Here is a 20,374-nt window from a genome sequence, read left to right as displayed (position 1 = left end):
GTGATGTACTCTCCCCTGCTAAGGTCTAGGCTTTTTCCTTACTTAAAGTAAATTTTGAGTCCTGTTCCATGAAAGAAACTACACACCTTCCGTATAATCCTCTCTTCCTTCCCTTCCTGGCCATAAGGCCAGTAACTAAGAATAAGTGTTAATCCCTGTAAGAGATAAAAAGGACTATGCTCAGAATGATTTTGGACTTAACAAATATGTAATGACAACCTGGAGACTACACAGTGGGATGGGATTCTGGGGGTGCCAGATCAAGAGAGAAACATAAAGCTGGATAAGGGGTATTTTATCAAGATTGGGGCATTCTGTTGGAATATAGAATTTCACAACTTGGCAAAATGCTGTGAAATGGTACAGGTATCGCTGAGATAACTCCAAGAAGATTGAAGAAAGCAATGGCTCATTCTAAGCACAGTAAAATATCAGAATCACTGTGGTGAGCAGTTAAAGAAAGTATAAAATGACTTAGAGAAGTTGCATGTTATAGTGGATATACTGCATAAGGACAGGAAATCCACCAAGTTACTATGTTCCATGGGATGGTATAATGCACACTTTATTTACCAACACAATAAGCAACACACTGGTGAAAGAACATAAGTCTTACATAAGCATCACAGAGGAGTGCAGCATGGCTTGCTTCTGTAGGCCAAGGATTACAGTAGGAAATTCTTGTGCAGAACTGGATTTACTGAGAGTATTGGGAATGATGGGATTTGGAGTAGGAGAGGCCAAGAGTCACAGCTCCTCTATTAAACAAGGTGGACACAATTACGGTAATGAGCATTGAATCTGTAAAAGCAGCCCGATTACTGACACACAGAAAGCTATAGAAATATCAAATAGAGCTCAGTGTTCCCAGAGGGAATATAGCTAGGTAATCAAAAGGATGTGTCCACTTCTGTGCTGGTCTTTTAACAAATGGTGGCACAGAAGAAAAAAAAAAAGACCTCAACAAGCCCTGGTTTGTTACATTTGCTGATTTCTGTGGTATAATTATTCCCATAGTGGCTATTTCAAGCTACCATAGCTGAACACAGAGTTGGGAAGAGATGTGCAATACTACACCATTACATATTATTTCCACTCTATAGATGTAATAGATGTCAATAACTGCATACATACATAATAATCAAATGTACTAAAACTCATCAGAAAGTGATGAGTTCTAAGTATCTTACCTTTGCTTTTAGTATTAATTTAATTTTAAGTTTAGATAATGCAGTTTTTGATAGTGACTGTGTTTAACAATTAGCTCACAAAATCATAAAAATTTAACAGGTAGCTATTGCAAATATACCACTGATTTTGTTCCACATCCACAACAGAAAAATCAAAGATGGATCTTAGGCTAAGGGCAACCATGCCTCCAAATATTTTAAACTATTACCTCAATCTGGTTTGGCCTGAGCCAGTTTTCTGACAGATGACCCAATTACAGAAGAACACAGGTCTTCAGAAGGAAGACCTCTTTGATGCCAACACTACAGTAAATGTTCATTATTCCTTTGGTCTAACCCCAAAGGGACTTGTATTAGTCTTTTAAAAATAAGGGGACACAAAATCTGGTAGGCCTTGTCAGGCACTGGAGGAGCATCGCCATACCTGGGAATTGAGTTCTGACATGTGTATTAGGTGATGCAAAAGGCTGCTGGGCTCCCGAAGCAAGAAAGGGCTCTGCAGCAAGTCTGGCTGCAGTGGAACTATCCCTGCCACTGAAGCCATACGATTTATCCCACAGTATGACATCAGAGTATCAATAGTGAGAAAAGATTTTGTAGGATTTATGGCTAAGCCCTGACAGGTGATACACAATGTCAACTAGTCCTTTGAGTTCTGAAGCAAGGCCAGAGCAATTACAGCTGAGCATCATAGAACTTTTATAAAACAGCTCATGGACATACGAAATATATCACCTGACCATAGGTATTAGGTTTCCATACACCTAGAATTGCCTTCAATGAAGTAAGTCTTGTGAGACTCACCAAATATAAGTTCAGGTAGTCTCAGTAGCAATTCGTCATAAGATGACATTGATAAACCCAGAGTCAGCACAAGCAGATTCCGAGTGAAAAGGCAAGCTGAAATCCCCTACGCCAACTGGAGGGCACAGGCAAGTTTCAGATCTTGTATTTTCTAACCTTGCTCCACTGGTAACTCTTCCTCAGCTCATGCCTGTGGCTGTTTGAGATAATCTCTTACGACCTGCTAATGGAGGAGGAATAAAGTTGAGTTGATTCTTAGAAGGGTCTGTTTGGGTTGTAGGTGTAAGCTCCAAATGGACTATGGTTATACTATAAGGCCACTAATTGAGCTTCACGAGGCAACAGAAGTAGCTTATGTTTAAAATATATATAAACTCCTGGGCAGTGACTAATGTGTGTCTTTGCTACTAGAATGAAAGCTCTATGAAACCATGAATTCAGAGATTTTTCTATTTGTTTTGTTTGATTTTTTATTTATTTGTTTTCACTGATCTATCTTGAGTGCCTAGCACAGTGCCTGGAGCATAGTATATACCCAAAAAGTCTTATTGAATGAATTAATATATTAATAAACATAATGGTGAAATAATCATTAAGACATTAATAACAAAAAATGAACAAAGGCGTGAATAGTTAACCCTTATAACAAAAGGCATATACTCAACATATGCACAGTTGCCTAAACACAATGAAAATTCAAGAAATGTAAAATGGAATAATACAATAGCCTAACAGAATAAAAATGTGCCTATAAGATTAACATGACAATTTTGTATGGCTGTGGGAAACCTTCAATTTCAATAGGAGTGTAAAGTTTGTAACATTTCTGGAGAGAATAAAGACTTCCTTTTATTAAGTAATTCATACCTGAGGTTATGAATTTTACAAAAGTATAAATTTCCTATATCTATTTTGTTATTTTTTTCTTTGTCACCAAATCGATTTTGTATCTCAAGTCTTAAAATTACTCTGTCTTTTCTCTTGCATGGGTCAACCAGGGGACAGGGCAAAGGTAGACCAAATGGTGTGAAGACTATGAGTTTGCAAAGACAGAGTTTGGCCAAAGTGATGGTTCTTAAAATGGACAGTAATAAAACTGACCAGGGAAACGCACAGGGGATTAACGCTGACAGAACTTCATGACTAAAAGAGTAGAAATTATAAATCTAGAGTTTGAGGTAAACATTATGATACATATTTTAGATGCGTTCAGATTGAGATACTCTGAAATATCTCAGCATTCAATCCCACCAAATCTTCTTGCCATCAGACTCATAGTGAGAAAATTAGCCCAGAGAAAGTAAAGGAAAAAGAAACAAAGTTTCCAAACCTACTTGATGGCGCTTGTGTGGAACTGAGGGGTGGGGAGCCCAGGATGCAGGTTGGGAAGCAGTTTCAAGCTTCACCAACTTTTGCAAGGTGAGGGGGCTGGGCAGACATTGGGCTCTTTAAAATCCACCTTCCACTCCTCTCCACACCCTCCCTCTAGTCTTTTCCGCCCCCTATTAGAGGCCAATTTTGTTAATTACGTATTTTGGGAGGTATGAGGGGTGGAGAATGCATTGGTGTGAACAATGCCTTGGTGATGGCGTGTTGTGGTGACTGTTCTCTGTAGATCAGAGATGGAGTGGGAGAAACCACAGTGGAATTGGGGTTTCTGATATTACTGGTAATAAATCTGGTTCTAAAGGTCAAGAGGTTACAAGTGCCTCAATAAGCAAGAGGAACTGATTGGTAATCAGAGTTTTCATCACAGCAATCTGTGACAATGATTAGCTGATTTTGGAGATTTTGGAAATAAAACATAAAAAGGAAAAAAAAAAAAAGGGAAGAGAAAGGCTGTCCTCCTAAGGAACTGCCTCATATGCTAAGGAAAATTCCAGGAGTGTTGGCCAGAAACTTAACTCATGTTTTCAGAGAGGAGATTCACTGTGTCTTATCAAGTTCCCAGAATTCAATGTAGTTACTAGACAAAGCTTTCCCGTGCTAGGAACCCATCAATTGGGTGGAAGGTAGGCTGGATCCCTTTGGGGTGGAACTGTAACATGGACATGGGTGTAATTATGATATTTATTCCCCAAATTTTATTTCCCAGGATGACTGTACACTGGGAAGAAGCTCAGAACCTATAGTGATTGATTTCCAGTTTGTGTTTACAAGCATAAATAACAACTATTTCTTTGCTGTCTTGCATAGGTACATGTCAGCTCTCCTGATCTCTGTCATAAGGTGGCCCAGAAGGAACTAGATTATCCTAATACAGATCCCAACATGACCTACCTCAGAATTGACTGCATAGAATAGACTCATTACGTTGATGCCACCATGCTAACTGTACCTGGTAAAGGGGAAACAGTAAACATCCCACACACTTTAGTAAAATATATGTTCACCACCATAAACTTGACTCAACTTGACTGCTTTGAGCCAGTGGACCCTAAAATGGTAAGTGCACAGCAGCATTCTAGCAAAAACTCAAAAGTGGCATTTGGGAGGTGAGGTCTGAGCAGTTCCAAAGAGCACAGTAAACTGCATGAGCAGATGGCTCAGACTCCCATGGCACACATTTGCATTAATGTGCTATCTCCAGCTCAACCGTGCCTATGGCCTGGGATGGAGGAGGATGGAGAGGGCTCCATATGATTATATAATTGAAGAGTAAAAACAAAAGGGGGGCTATCAATGGATATCTCAAATATGGCAGGTGGAAATAGATGCCACCCTACAGTCCCACTCAGGGGTGACCCTGAAAGAAGTGAAAGTAAGTCTTTCCATTGAACGGAAATTTGGGTGATATATCTGGTTATCCACCTGGCAAGAAGGATAAGTACCCAGAGTTACACATCTAAATTGATGCATTGTCAGAGATCAATGGGTAACGTGGCTGGTCAGGTACTCAAAAAGAACAAAATTGGAAAATTAGTGAGGAGGACATTTGGGTGAGATGTATGTATAGGAATTATGCAGGTGATTCTATTCCCACTAATTTGAGACTTATTGACTTATTATTTTCCTGTTTTGCCTCATCTAACCATTGTTATCTGGGCCCTAGTAGTCAGATATGTCCCCAAATAACAAAATGGCTACTTTATTTTATTTTTTTATTTAAAATTGTTATTTTTATCTATCTAGACACTTGTTTTCTTTGGTGTTTATTTGGTTTTATTTTAGTTTTTTCTCTTGCTGAATATAAAAGACAGGCAGGTAGGAAGTATGTCTATCTTGTTCATGATTATGTTCCTAATACACCCCACACAAGTGGCTGGAACACAGTAAGTGCACAATAAATATTTGTTGAAAAGAATAGAACAAACCAGCTCCCTTTACCTTGAAATATACAGAATTTTAGCCAGAAACTAACAAGTCTATCCATTTTCATTTACCAGCATATCCTGTGTGGTTTTAGATAGCTGTGCCTAAGTCAATTCTATTTTTGAACTTCCTTTTAGTTTTCCTTTGTACCTTGCACATAAGAGAAATATCTGAGACTGAGAGTAGTCTCCATTTTCTTTTTACTATTTTCTGGATAATAGCACATGAAAATATTTTAAGAGATAGAGAGTGAAGATGGGCCTATGACACTGAATGTCAGGAATTGTTTCAAATCCAGCCGGAGATCTAAAGGTAGGAATATTGCTCCCCCAATTCAGACTGCAGCTTAAAACTGCATTATTCTCCTAGGAAGATAATTTAATGTGTTAAAATTGACCATATTCTGGGAGTTTTTTATAAATGGTTGTAAATTGTCTAAGATTTTTTAGATTCATGTAAGCACCAGGAATAAAAAGGCCGCATTTTCATAGCCACGGGATCAGAGAAAAGCTTGTATCATGTGTAATCCTCAGTGTTGTAGTATCATAATAAGAATGTAACTTTCTAATAAAAATAGTGTTTTTTACAGAAATGATTCCTGCTGCAAAACATAGGTTCATGGAAACACTTGTGATATCTGTGAAAGTACTACAGTGAAGACACCTATTGTATTAATAGTTGGAAAGAAAGATCTAGCAGTGGTGGAGAGAGGAACAGTGGTCCTACAGTGTTTTATGACTTAGAAAGCACACATATTTAGATATGTAGTATCTTTTTAATCTTCACAAAAGCCTCATGGGGATTGGTAGAACAATCCACTGGTAATGAGAGAAGGGCAAAAGAAAAGAAAACATTAATCATTGCTACTAGGGTTACTGTACGGGTTGTTTTATTGTTTGTTTTTTCAGGTCTGTTACAGGTTCTATAGACAAATTTAATGAATAACATTCTGGTGCCTGAATTCTGTCTGTCTAAAAGGAATTTTGAACCAGTGCACTACAGATACTCAATTCTCTGTTTACCTGGTTTGGTACAGTATGTAAACCGTGCCTTATATTTAAAAAAATTGATTTTTAGTTCATAGCTAAGATTTTTATAAGTGTTATTCAGCAGTGAATTTAAAATCTCCCTCCCTGGCAAGTAGGGAGAGAGCGCCTGTTCTATATTTCCAGTTAACTTCAGATCCAAATGCTTATGATTGTTATCTGCTCATAAAATTGCAGAAATATGTTTTCAGGATTTTCAGCTAACTAGAGGTATTTTCACATTTGCTTTGGCAGAAGAAATACCCAGAGGCAAGAAAAAAATTAGAAACTCATTTATATTTATTCTGTAATACAGATAATTGGGTAGTAAATTTCAAAAGTTACACTATATTTAGCAAATCCTATAAGTATATACTATAGCTATAATAAGATACACTAAATCCACAAAACATACTGAAGTAAGGCAGCCACAGAGTACCCAGATTTGAGAAACAGCACTTTTTATTATGGCTTAGAAGGCAAATGGTTTGTAAAATGCACTACCAAGGTGATAGAATTAAGTGTTTGTGTTTATATATATAAACTAACAAGAACTAAGGAATAATTGTCAGAGTATCAAATTACTTGACTCTTTCTTTGGCCACTAGTATAGCTAATTGTCAGGCTAGAATGATTCTAGATCGAGATAATGTTCATATTATGTTTGCCTGTCAAAGGGTATGTGTTGTAATTTTGTTTGTAAAAAGAGTGTATACATCCAACGTATTCAAAAGTGCTAGTGTATGGAAGAAAGGAGATAAAATTGAAAGAGGATCATAACATATGCATTCCTGTTTAACCTCTCTGGAGGTTACCCGTTTATTCCTCTGCATGGAGACTATTCTTATCAACTCTAACCCAAAAGATACTATGGCATAGATTCTATAAAAGGATCATTAATTGGAGATCTATGCTGCCTAGGCTGACACTGATTCATCTAAACAGTCAAAGTCAGGAAAACATAATGTATTACACGTAAAAGGTGAAATAATATGTGAATATTCCCAGTACAATGATAGAACTTCAAAAAATTTTCCTTTCCCTCTTTTATTTCTTATAGTGAGTAATTAAAATAAATAATATGCATAATAGTGCCTACTATATATATTCCATATATATAATTTATATTATATTGTATATTTATGAGTAGGTTTATGATATATAAATTATATATTAATATGTTATAACATATATTGATATTTTTTGTATAAATAATATATATTCCATATATTATATTTATTTGTATGTATGTATAATAGAATAGAATTTAAGACATTTTTTAAGTCATCAAAAACACCACAAAATAATTAACAGGGCAAGACAATGACAAGATAATGGCAATATGATCCAAAATATTAAATAACAGTAGCATCTCTTTGTTTTTGGATTGTAGATATTTATTTATTTTCAAGTTTTCAATTAATCATAAACTCCAGTGGAATATCTAAAATGAACATGAATCATCTCTGTAATAATAATAAACAGGAAAATGTTTATATAGTGAATAATCACAGGAGTTCTAAAATTCATGAAAAAATTTTTTTAACATTTCATATTTCTCCCTGTATCCACAATATTATTGTTTTATGCTTGTATTTGGATGCATTGGGATCTTTATTTTTGTGATGACAGTGATTGGCCTGAACTTTTGGGATGAGTAATGCAGTTTTATTTATTTGTACACTTTCAGAAGGTAAATGTTGATCCTTAATTTCTTTCACTATCCAGTTAAGCTACACACTCTAGCCCAAAATTGGTAAATTAAACTGACTAGCCATATATGTCACATTATAAAATTATATTAAATTTAAGACAAATTAAGAAATGCTCAAATATAAAATTAGCATTTACTCTGTATTTTTTCTTACAAAGAATCTCCATGAAAGATTGACTTTATCATCTCATAATAAAAATTAAAAATGTATTTTTACAAAAATTATATGTGCTCATTGGTATCACTTTGAGAGATAAATGTACGAAAGCATTAATTTAAAAAAAAAGGACATCTTTGAAAACCATTTCAGGTAGACCGTTGGACTTTTCTTTTTCTTCTTGAAGTGGTGTTTGTATGTGTATTCTGTAGTCATTCTTTTTAAAGCAACCAGACTAGTTTACAGTTTCAATAATTTTCTGCCTTGCTCTTAAGCCTGTGAGCTGTAATGGGCAGTGTCTTACATACAACACTGACATAAAAACATAAACTCCTGAGGCCTTTGAGATGCGATTTTGCAATTTGGGGAGCCCTAAAGCAACTTCTCTAAGTGAGACAAAGAAGTAAAGGATCTATTTTTGTATTAAGCAATTATATTTGTTTTTGTGTTTTTCCTAATACAACAAGGGAATATATCAGACTTTTCTTAGACCAAATACACATTTCTACTTAATGTAATTTTTCTGTGGTTACTAATCATATCCCTTAAATGTCTTTAATGCTTATATTGAAATCAATTACTAATAATATGAAAATTTCCCCCCATTTAACTTTCAATATTAGATGACTAATTTTAGTTAGCATTGATTTCTGTTAACCAGCAATTCTAGGAATCTGAACCCACTGTAATAACTATTATAGCTTTAAAAATGCTCCTAGAATTCAGGAGCAGTTTCTTGTTAGGCACTGATTATGATCTTCACAGGCCACCATGATATCTTGCGAATCAGTTTTCTCTTCTGTAAACTATAAATGATAAAATGGCATCATTGGTACAATAATTATTCTTTTGGAGACAAATGCTATTGAGGAGAAATGAATAAAATTTGACATATGGGTAAATTATTAGTAGGAATTTTTTTCCTCATAATATTTTTTATTCTAATAAATTAGTGGCAATTTGAATTAACTTGAAGGAGGAGGGAGACAGCCGTGTAGATATATGGGGGAAGGTCATCCTGGCAGAATTGTGTGAAGATCCTAAGAAAGGGTATGCCTGGCACGTTCCAGAAAGAGTGAGGAAGCCAGTTGTGTCTGGAGAAGGAGAGTAGTGGGAGATGAGGCCAGATAAATCACAACAGACTATTTTTGATTTTGCCATCCTAATGTCTATGGCTAATATTCTAAGTGAAATGGGAAGATGGAAAATTATTTTGAGAAGAATAATAGTATGATCTGATATACATTTAAAAGATTCACTCTGAGTAGTGTCATCAGGGTAAATTGTAAGGGGATGAAATATACTTGCCTAGCCTGAAAAAGTATGCTTTTTAATATGTTTAAACTCCTGCCTGTCATGATCATATAGCTCACCCACTACCTTATCCTTTGTTTCATTCTCTTTCCTTCTTTATTTGTCAAATCTTCATCATTGAGCATGCTGGCTCTTTTTAATAATATTCCCATCTCAGCACAGTTTGATGTCAATTTCATCATTATTTGATGCAATCTGACCCCCTTCCAGTATGATAGTCACCACCCCAGCCATTACCTTGAAAATGCACAAGTCTCATTCCACACCCTCCTTTTGATGATGATGGTCATCTTTTGTAGCACCGTAATCTGAAAGGTTTAGAAAATTTTTGGTTCTTGCACAGCATGTAAATTAATAATTTAACAAAGCCTATATTTAGCCTGCTAACACAATTTATACACTATTAAATTCCAGTCCCTGTAAAGAATGAAAAGTTGTTGACAAAATTTTCTTCTGGTGTTGCTAAACATAACATCTATTTTTTTCTATACTTTCCCCCATACTGATTGAATGTCTACAGTGTGCATGAGGCACAACTGAGTTTCAAATGTGCTTACCATTTCCTGTAATTGCAGGTCAATACTCCAAGGTTTCATTTGCTCATTTATTTAAGAAAAAATGATATAAAATATTCACCATTAAGGGGTGAAAATACTTAGAATAGTTCATGGTATACATTAATACTCAAAAGAGAATACTCGTTATATTAGGAAATGTAAAACTGAATAAAATAAAGTTAAGGTAAAGTAAAATATTAAAAGGTGCAGATATTTTTAACGATAGCCAGATAACTCTTGCCCTCTGTCCCTCCGAGACCTGTTTAAGTATTATCCAGAATCTAAATCCTCTAGCGTTGTGGGAATCCAGAGGAATCTCCATGATTTCCTCAAGTCACCAGGACTCCTTTCTACTTGGTCCTCTCTAGCTCTAAATACGTACGCTCTGCTCACCATGATTCATGTCACAAACCTGATTCCTTCATTAGTATCAGCAACAACAGCAACAGCAAATCTAGTTAACGTAAGTAATTCTTCAGTTTCAATAACTTGACTAAGCACCTAGGGAGTCACGGAAAGCTGTACGTGGCTCAGTGTGAACTTTATTTCCAGGGAATTTGGTCTCTGGTGGTGATACAAGACGAGGGACCCTAATCAATTTCCGAATATTTCTTCTATGGACCTTCTTTCCAAATTCTAAACAAGTTACATAGCACTTAAGGCTGAGTAAAACACTCTTAACCCTCACCGAGTGCTGCATCTCTTCTATCTCTTTTACGCAGACTTAACTGAATTTGGGCCAAGTAGAGGCATCTTTCATTCCCTTACCTTTACCTTCCAATCCGTTCCACTGAGGCACTGCTGGTGAATCAGCTCTGACCAAGACCACCATTATGCCCATAGGCTGAGATGCACCAGCTTATGTAGTTTAGCAACACCATGTAAAAACTCAGTTTAATTTCTAGGCTTCTTGATAATTATTTAGATGAAGATAAAAGTCATTTATATTCTCATCAATCAACTGAAAACAAAACATATGTTTCATGGGAAGGACAATGTATCTATATGAGTTCACAATGCATAGAAAGGATGGTTTTTTTTAATTATTTTATTTCCTATATGACAGAACTCTGTCTAAGGACAGTAGCTTTTTCTGCTACAAACAAATTTTCTTATATCATTACAATTAGCATTACTTATGCCTGTCTTAGGTATAAAGGCACAGTTGCAGCCTTCTTCAGTATTGAATCTGGAACAAAAACCAAAGAGATGAGTTCTTTATTTACTGGACCTCCAGAAAAATAACTGAGTAAAGCCTCAGCTACAAACTGTAAACTTTGGCGACCATGTTTCTAAATGTGTAAGGCATAAGGAGTGGAGAAGGTAAAATTCGCTGTTTTTCTCCTCGTATCTGTCTCCAAACTTTACCTTCGGACTCCGATAGTGGGAAGAAAAGGACATTGTGGGACTTCACTGCCAAACAACCGACCCCTGGAACTCTATGCCAGCGATAATGTGGTAAACATTGTAAATCATTTTGTGAGGGGTTGGATTCTTCCCTTTATACTTTAGAATAAAAATTGATAAATCTGTTTAGCCATTTAGAGATTGCATAGAGGGGGAGTGTAACTGAAATTTCATTGAACTCTTTTCACATATTATAAAATTGGTCTATTTTAATGCTGAAATAGATGTTCACTCGGCCACACTTTGCTACTGTCACGATAGTAAAATAGGTATCTTTTACTTGATAGATTATGATACCCATAAGTAATCATAAATAAAATATCTAGAAAGCATTTCTTAAATTTATATTTTAGGTCATGTATAAACATATGAAATTCAAAAATTCAAAATGAGGGAAAAATATTAAATAGAATGGTGAGTCATGGTACATTTTTGGTTATATCATAATAAAATGATTCCAGCACTTCATGTTTTGGGAACTTCACAGTATTGGTATATACTTTCCTAACTTCTAGGGTACCTTCAAATTTTTAGCCTGCCCACTCCCAAAATATGTATGCATTTCCATTCTATCCATTCTCTAGTTCCAACAGAGAACTCACCAACTGTTATGAGATGAATTATGTCCCCCAAATTTCATATATTAAATACCTAATCCCCTAGTACCTAAGAATATAACAGTATTTGGAGATAAGTTTTTGAAGAGGTGATTAAGTTAAAATAAGGTCTTTTGTGGGGCCCCAATCCAATATAACTGGTGTCCTTACAAGATGAAATAATTTAGATTCAGACTTGAGCATGCACGGAGGGAAGATCGTATAAAGACAGACTGAAAAGACAGCCCTCTGAAAAGCAGAGAGGCCTCCAAAGAAACCAATCCTGCCAACACCTTGGTTCAAAAGTTAGATCTTGGTTCCCTTTCTCATGTTCCTAATGCATTATTTACTGGGTTGTGAACAGTGGAACACACAGAAAATAAATAGAAAAAGAGATAAACATGATGGTTGTTTGCTTGTTGTTTGTTTTTCTCTGGAAGATAAACAATGACATATGTCCCCTTAGGTATAGTAACAAAAAAAATGATAGTCATATCAAGTTTGATATGTGGAGGCATTGAGTTTCTTCTTTGGGGGATTTTGGGATTTTCTAAAAAAATGTGACAATTTCTAACCTGATATCCAAACTAGCATTTCTTTCCCTAAAATTGAACAATTGGAGTCAGAAAGTGTTCTCCAGGCCAAAGCATCTAATTGCTATTCAAACTTAGCTGCTTTACCTTCTAGAATGATCAGTCTTTCAGTAAATATTTCTTGAGCTTCAGGCATAGTGCTAGGTGCTGATGATACAAAAATGAAAAATGGTATTTCTTGCCTGAAAGGAATTTACTTTTAACTGAAGGAACAAGCATGTAAGCAAATGGTTACAACATAGTGAAATGATTGCTAAACAGATGTTCAATTTGAAGCAGAAAAGAAGTAGATATAAAGCAGCCTCTGGTAGTCAAGTAAGGTTTTACAAAGGAGGAAGTATTTGTGCTGAATCTTAAGGCCAGGCAGGCATTGATCAAAGAACGTCTTAGAAAGAACTTCCTTGTCTTTCCGAGACATCATATCAGGAGATATGTCGGAGAATTATATCAGGTGTAATTATGGCAGAGTTAAAAAGAAGTAGGATGGAGACTGGCAATTGTATTACATTTCTCTAGTGCATTAACACTTTCACTCCTATAGATTAGTATTTTACACCTTCTCCTTTTTTTTTTTAATTTTTTACTTTTTGAACATTGTTTTCTTTTCCCCCCCACCTGCCCACCCCATACACCTTCTCCTTTATCTCCAAACTTTTATCACCTTTTTCCTCATCCTCACCCTGAAGTCTATAGCCTTGCTTCAAACCTATTCTAATTTTAACATTTAGTAGAAAACTTCCAACTCTTTCTATCACCACACCTACTTATTTACCTCCATTGCTGCTACCTGGCCCCTCTGTTTACACTCCTGGTACTGTAGATGGAGCATTAATATTCTACACTGGATCTTATATCTTCTCATTTGATCGATAAAGTCACTCTAGTCATTCTCCTCTCTCCTACATCATTTTTTTCATGTTCAACTGACACATCCCCATCAGCAATACAACATGGTAGTGTCCATACCTCCAACCTTCAAAAACAAACAAACAAACAGAAGACTCATTAGACCTCACTTATCCTTTAGCTCCTAATTTTTTTTTTCCTCCTTGGTACAGAAACCACCTTCAAAAATTGCCTTTGATAGTTTTTTTTCCTAACTATGTTCTGCCCATTTTCTATCAAATCTAAGCTAAACAAGCTTCCCCTTCTGCTTTTTCCATCAAACTTGCCTTTCTAGTTCATCAGTAACTTCCATGTTGCTAAATCCAGTGGTCCCTTCTCAGTCTTCACCTTACTGATCTATCTGTGGCCATTGACACGCCCTCTTCCTGAAAAAAAATGTCTTCGCTTGGCTTACAAGATATCCTGTTCTCATGGTTTGCTTCTCCCCTAACACAGGTCCTTCTATGATTCCTTTACTTCTTCCTTCTTTTCTCCCTGTGTTAACTGATGACAGATGCCTGGTCACCAATCACTGACAGACTTAAGGAGTGACATGGTTGGTTGTTAATCACAATGCATATATGTTATGTATGCAGTGATTTGTGAGCTGGAAAACTAGTATTCAAGTCTGTACTTTTTACAATTTCTTACAGTAAATATACCATAAACATAGAGAGTATAGTGTAAAACTGAAATTTGAACCATGTTGTTGAGAGGGTGATGTTATTTTAATCAACTTGGAAAACGAAGGTTATGAATATTGGAACCATGCAAAATGAAGTCTATACACACACTTTACTCCTTGCACACATTCTCTTTAAAATATACATATACAAATAAATATATATGCACATATAAACAAACATTATATGTGTATATACCTTATCCTACACATATATGCTATTCTATACTTAGCCCTTTGATAGATTCCTGTGACTTTGGTAATTAATTAGCACAAATTTCATAGCTTTAAAATGCTAGAAATTTATTCTCTCACAGTTCTGGAGGCCAGAAGTCTGAAATCAAGATGCTCTGAGGGAAAATCTGTTTCATACCTCTGGAGACTGCTGACAATCCTTAGTGTTCCTTACCTCAAAGCTGTGTCATGCCAATCTCTGCCTCCATCATATTCAGGAGAGGAAAACAGTTGCTAGAATTCTTTTTTTTTTTTTTTTGAAGGGTTTTTGTTTGTTTAATACATCTGTAAAGAATGCATATACAAAGAATTGAGAGATGAGAAAATTGGTTCAACACTAATGAATGTACAAGAATTAGGATTTGGGGAAGGGTGGAAAAGATTACCTAAACAGTTTTACAAGTTGGAAACTGCAACCAAAATAAGATGATAAAATCCCTATTAACACTTTGAAGAGTCTTCATAAGCCTTTCTGTGATTTTATTAAACTAGAGAGCCTCATCTGGCTGCTCTAGGGTCCCTTACGTGCAAAACAGAAACAAGGGGAGTCCCTGACTGGTCCCCATGCAGTTATGTGTTCTCCACACCCCCACCCCACCCCCAGCTTCTTTAGGAAGCGGGCCTCCCCCCTCACAACCTGAGAGGATGCAAATCATTCCACAGACATCTGTCTTCTAGCGCCATCTGTCATATCTCCTCTACATACCATGACTTCAGCTGTGTTCTAGAAACACCTTATTATATACTATTGAGTTGCAAATCCATGCTAAGCATATAAGACAATGACTGACAGGGAAAAAAAATTAATTATGAACTCAATCCATTTGGTGTATTTCAAAGGTGCAATACTTTTCTTCATTTATCGGTGAAAGAAGTTAGAAATTAACTTCCAAGAACATCAGCAAATGGCAAACAATTTCCTTGAAAGTCACAGTCACATATACAGTGCATCCTAAAAAAGAGAAGGTGCAAGACAGGTTCCACCCACTTTCATGAGTGTCATCAAATACTGGATCTACTCAAGCGTGGAGAGAAAAGGGAACTTTCAAAAAGGAGCACGGTATTAAATGAGGCATTTACTATACTCCTTCCTGAGAGCACCAGATCGGGAACATGTTTTCTAAACTAGATCTAGGAAGTGGAATGTGGAATCAATCCATTCTCCTCCCCTTAAGGGCTGTCCATTGGTTAATAAATTTAAAAAACAAGACTAAAAAACAAACCCCATACACACTTCCCCACCAAACAGAGGAAAAAAACACTAAAATATCCCAGATTACTCTCCACAGTGGAACCAGGGAGAAGTTCAACAATTCAGATTAGTCTGTTACGGAGTCATCACAGGCATGCCTTGCTTTAAAAAAAAAAGAAAAAAAAATTGGAAACAACAAAACAAAAACTAGTACTGATCACTTTTCTGACAATACACAATTATTCAAAATTAACTATTAATGGTATTGGGAGGGGAAAGGGGAGCCATACCTATGGGGCTCATCTCACGGGAGTACAGGTGCAGGACATTTGTCATTATTGCAAAAACAAAGTATAATTATTAAACTTTAGTTTGATTTAAACATTGCTTTCAGTATGATGCCAACACCAGCTGTGCAGAAAAGGCTATGTAGAGATGCTCATAGCAGCGCACACCTGCGGCTCTTCTTTGGTTCTGGAGGCTCCAGGGCAGCCAACATTGCTTTGTCCAATACATTCTTCAGGCTTTCCTGTGTGATTGCAGAACACGCCACAGACTTGACAGCCTGCAGGTCACGGGCCAGCTTTTCAGCAGTCTCTGGAGTGGTGGGCTTCTGTTTTCCTTGGCAAGCTTCTCAATAGCAGAGGGGTCACCCCTGAGATCACTTCGGGTACCGGTAAGCAAGAAAGGAGTCTTTGGACAGTGATGAGTTATCTCAGGCACCCACTTTTCATTCACATTTTCAAATGAGGATGAAGAGACCACTGAAAAGCAGACTAGAAATACATCTCAGTGATCGCGATCTGTCATAACCCTCTTGCCCTGCAGTATCAAAAGTGCAAGAGTATATGGGTCTCCACCAGTCATCACTGTGACTGCATGGTCGTCAAAAATAGTCTGAACATATTCGGGTGGAAATTTGTTTGTTGCGCAGGATATCAGGAGACATGTTTAACCAATAGCACCATTGCCCACAACAACGCACTTAATTGTCTGCATTGCCAAAATACTTTTACATCCACTTTAAATATTTCAAATCTGATGGTGACTGCAGCGTCTCCACTGGGGCATTGGCAGCGCTGTGCGGGGTCTCCTCGGCTGTCGGACAGTGGCAGCCAGTTGCTAGAATTCAACTGGAATATTTCCCCCATTTTTTATTCACCTTGCCTGAGTCATGTATTCTTTCCTAAGATGATAACTTTATTTTTCCCCCAGAGACAGGGTCTCACTCTGTTTCCCCCCGCTAGAGTGCAGTGGTGTCATCATAGCTTATTGCAACCTCAAACTCCTGGGCTCAAGGGATCTTCCTGCCTCAGTCTACCGAGTAGCTGCGACTACAGGTGCACCCCACCATGCCCGGCTAATTTTTCAATTTTTTTTTTGTAGAGACAGGGTCTCAATCTTGCTTAAGCTGGTCTTGAACTCCTGGCCTCAAGCAATTCTCCTGCCTCCACCTTCCAGAGTGCTAGGATTACTGACGTGAACCACCATGGCCCGCCTAAGGTGACAACTTTTAAGAGGAATAGAAATACTATGATTGGCTTAAATTATACCCAACTGAATTAGTATGGATAAGGTCAACCTTTCCCTCATAGGAGGGAGTGTATACCACACTGTACAGAAGGAAAAAAAAAACTAATTATTCTCTTCCACCCTTCCCACAACACTCTCAATACTTCACTTCTGGCACCAGATGCGGGGGAGATGTTCTCGACAAATCAAGAAATTCTCTAGGGGACATCAACTGGATGTCTTCTAATTCAGTATCATTCTGACAGTATTTACCTGGAGTTAGAGTCAGATCCCACAGATTAAGGGCTCAATCCTCCAAGGCTGTCCCCCACTTCAGATGCCAATCACAAGTCTGGGCTTCTAGAACTTCTGGCTGCCAAGCTATAAGTTGGGGGGGGGGTCCCATGACACCCTCCTCACACTTGATTAAATTGATAGAATGGCTCAGAGAACTCAAGGAAACAATGTTTGCCAGTTTATTATATTAATATATATGCATACTATATATTATATTAGTGAAGAGATGTATGGGAGAGGTCTGGAAGCATCCGAGTGCAGGAATGTCTGTCCCTGTGGAGTTGGGGTGCGTCACCCTCCCAGCACGTGGATGTGTTTACTCATCTGGAAACTGTGGAACCCTGTACTTTGGGGATGTTGATGCAGGCATGGTTGATTGCTAACTCTTTTTTCAGCCCCTCTCTCCTATTTGGAGAATGGGGCATGGAGTTGAGAATTAATGGCTTGGTCTTTCTGGTAACCAGTCCCAGTGTAAGAGCCTTCCAAGAGTCACCTCATTAGAATCAAAGATGCTCCTATCATCTAGAACATTCCAAAGTATTTAGGAACTCTGTGCCAGATCCTCCTATCACACAGGCAATTACAAAGCTGTTAGCAGCTCTGTGTTCAGGAACTGAGGTTAAAGACCACATACTAAAAGATGCTCCTGGCACCCCTATTGCTCAGGAAATTACAACAATCTTAGAATCTCCACACCAGAAACCAGGGGAAATCACCTTTGTATATATATTATATATTTTTTATTATTTCACACACACCCATCCCCACCTCCAAAATGGGACTCTACCTGAAATACAGAAGAGGAGTATTGATGTGGATACCTAACTGATAGTATCTTATACAGTCTTATTGTCAAAAGCTTTTGAAAAATGTCTGTGGAAAGGGAGGGGGAGGTTGTTTACTACAGGGCACAAATAAAGGAAGTGGTGCCAATACCACTCTCACACACACTTTATCACCTTCTTACAAAGTCTTATACAGAGAAACCACCTCTGCTTAGTTTCTGCTGAGGTCTCAAAGGTGAAGACAATTCAGAAGTTCTAAGTACCCTTGTATCCTAAAGCCAGGTGCTCTATTGCTAAGAAGGACACATTGAAGAGAGTATAAAATCAAGTTGACCTACATTAAGCCATAATTCTCCTTATGAGAACAAAGAAATTTAAGTGCAAAAATAGAAGACAGAAACTTATTTGGAAAGGGTTGTTATTATGCTGTGCATCATCACAATGGTCCACAGTGAGGGAGGAAAAGTCCTTCTTACTTATCCACAAAGAGGTGAGAGGAGCCTCCCAGGGACCACTCCATGGATACAAATGTGTCCCCTGGAGTTAGAATGGAGTAGTGACCATTGTCAGACTCTAACTAGGGAAGTCTGAAAACTATTTATAGAGTAGCTTGAAGTTGTTAGAGCAAAGAGAAAACTGTAAAGGGGTTCATCTACTCCCACTAATCACCGAGGAGAACCAAATATGCACCCTACCTTGGGCACCTGGCTTGGGGTGATTATAAAATGTATCCAATACAGACTTAATGTAATCCTAATCAAAATCTCAATGGTGTTTTTTTTTCCAGAGCTATAAAAACCTATGTTAAAATTCATATGATATTTTAAGAGACTCCAAATGGCCAAAACAATGTAGAAAAAGAAGCTCAAAGTTAGAAGTCTCATACTCCCCAACTTGAGAACTTATTACAAAGTTATAGTAATCAAAATAGTGTGGTACTGGAATAAAAACAGACATGTAGACCACTGCAATAGGATAGAGAGCCCAGAAATAAACCCTCACATATATGGTCAAATGATTTTTGACAAGGGTGCCAAGACCATTCAATAGGGAAAGAACAGTAAATGGTTTTCAGTAAATGGTTCTGGGGAAACTGGATATCCATATGCAAAAGAATTAAGTTGGACCCTTACCTTACACCACAAAAAGCATTAACTCAACATGGATCAAAGACCTAAATGTAAGAGCTAAAACTATATAACTTTTAAGAGGAAACCTTTGTGAAACTGGATTTGGCAATGATTTCTTGGATATGACACCAAAAGCACATGTTGCCTGTACTTTTACAAAAGTAAAAATGGGTAAATTGGACTACTTCAAAATTAAAAACTTATGTACATCAAAGGGCATAATACATAGAGTGAAATGGCATCCTATATACTGGGAGAAAAATTTGCAAATCATATATCTGATAAGACCTTAAAATCTAGAATATATAAAAAACTCCCACAGAGTAACAGAAAACAAACAAATGAAGGAACAATCTGATTAAAAACTGACAAAGACACCTTCACCCGAATGTTTATCACAGCACAATTCACTATTGCAAAAATGTGGAATCAACTTAAGTGCCCTTCAATTCACGAGTGGATAAAGAAACTGTAGTGTACACACACACACACACACACACACACACACACACACACACACACCATGGAGTACTACTCAGCCATAAAAAGGAATGAAATAATGTCATTCACAGCAATGTGGATGGAACTGGAGACCATTATCCTAAATGAAGTATCTCAGGAATGGAAATCCAAACACCACATATTCTCACTAACAAGTGGGAGCTAATAGGTGGGTACACATGGGGTGAAAGTGATATGGAAGACATGAGAAATGAAAAAGGGGGCAAGGCAGGAGGGTGGATGTGGGATAAAAACTTACCTATTGGGTACAGTGAACACTATTCTGGTGATAGGCACACCAAAAGCATTATATAAAATATCAGTGTAATAAAAACACTTGTAACCCCTTAATATTTTGAAATAAAAAAGAAATTTGAAATCCTATGAATAAATAAATAATTTAAAAACTGGGCAAAGGACTTGAATAGGCATTTCTCAACAAAACATATACAAATGGCCAAGACATATGGAAAGATGTTCAACATCA

General features: G+C 37.0%; 2 protein-coding genes and 1 pseudogene across 2 annotated transcripts in view; 2 read left to right on the top strand and 1 right to left on the bottom strand.

The window, feature by feature from the left end:
- Positions 1-20,374, top strand: part of CLEC12A (C-type lectin domain family 12 member A) — a 64,147-nt gene that overhangs the window by 7,138 nt on the left and 36,635 nt on the right. The gene's annotated exons all lie outside the window — the stretch shown is intronic.
- LOC123640248 (killer cell lectin-like receptor subfamily F member 2) lies at positions 641-8,110 on the top strand. Its single transcript, XM_045554706.1, has 3 exons — positions 641-785; positions 5,547-5,618; positions 7,886-8,110. The coding sequence occupies exons 1-3, from the start codon at positions 641-643 to the stop codon at positions 7,990-7,992; spliced, it is 324 nt and encodes a 107-aa protein (XP_045410662.1). The 3' UTR covers positions 7,993-8,110.
- Positions 16,102-16,661, bottom strand: LOC123640023 (annotated as a pseudogene).

This window comes from Lemur catta, chromosome 6 (assembly GCF_020740605.2).
Source record: "Lemur catta isolate mLemCat1 chromosome 6, mLemCat1.pri, whole genome shotgun sequence".
Lineage (NCBI taxonomy): Eukaryota > Metazoa > Chordata > Mammalia > Primates > Lemuridae > Lemur > Lemur catta.
This window is presented reverse-complemented; position numbering and strand designations above follow the sequence as displayed.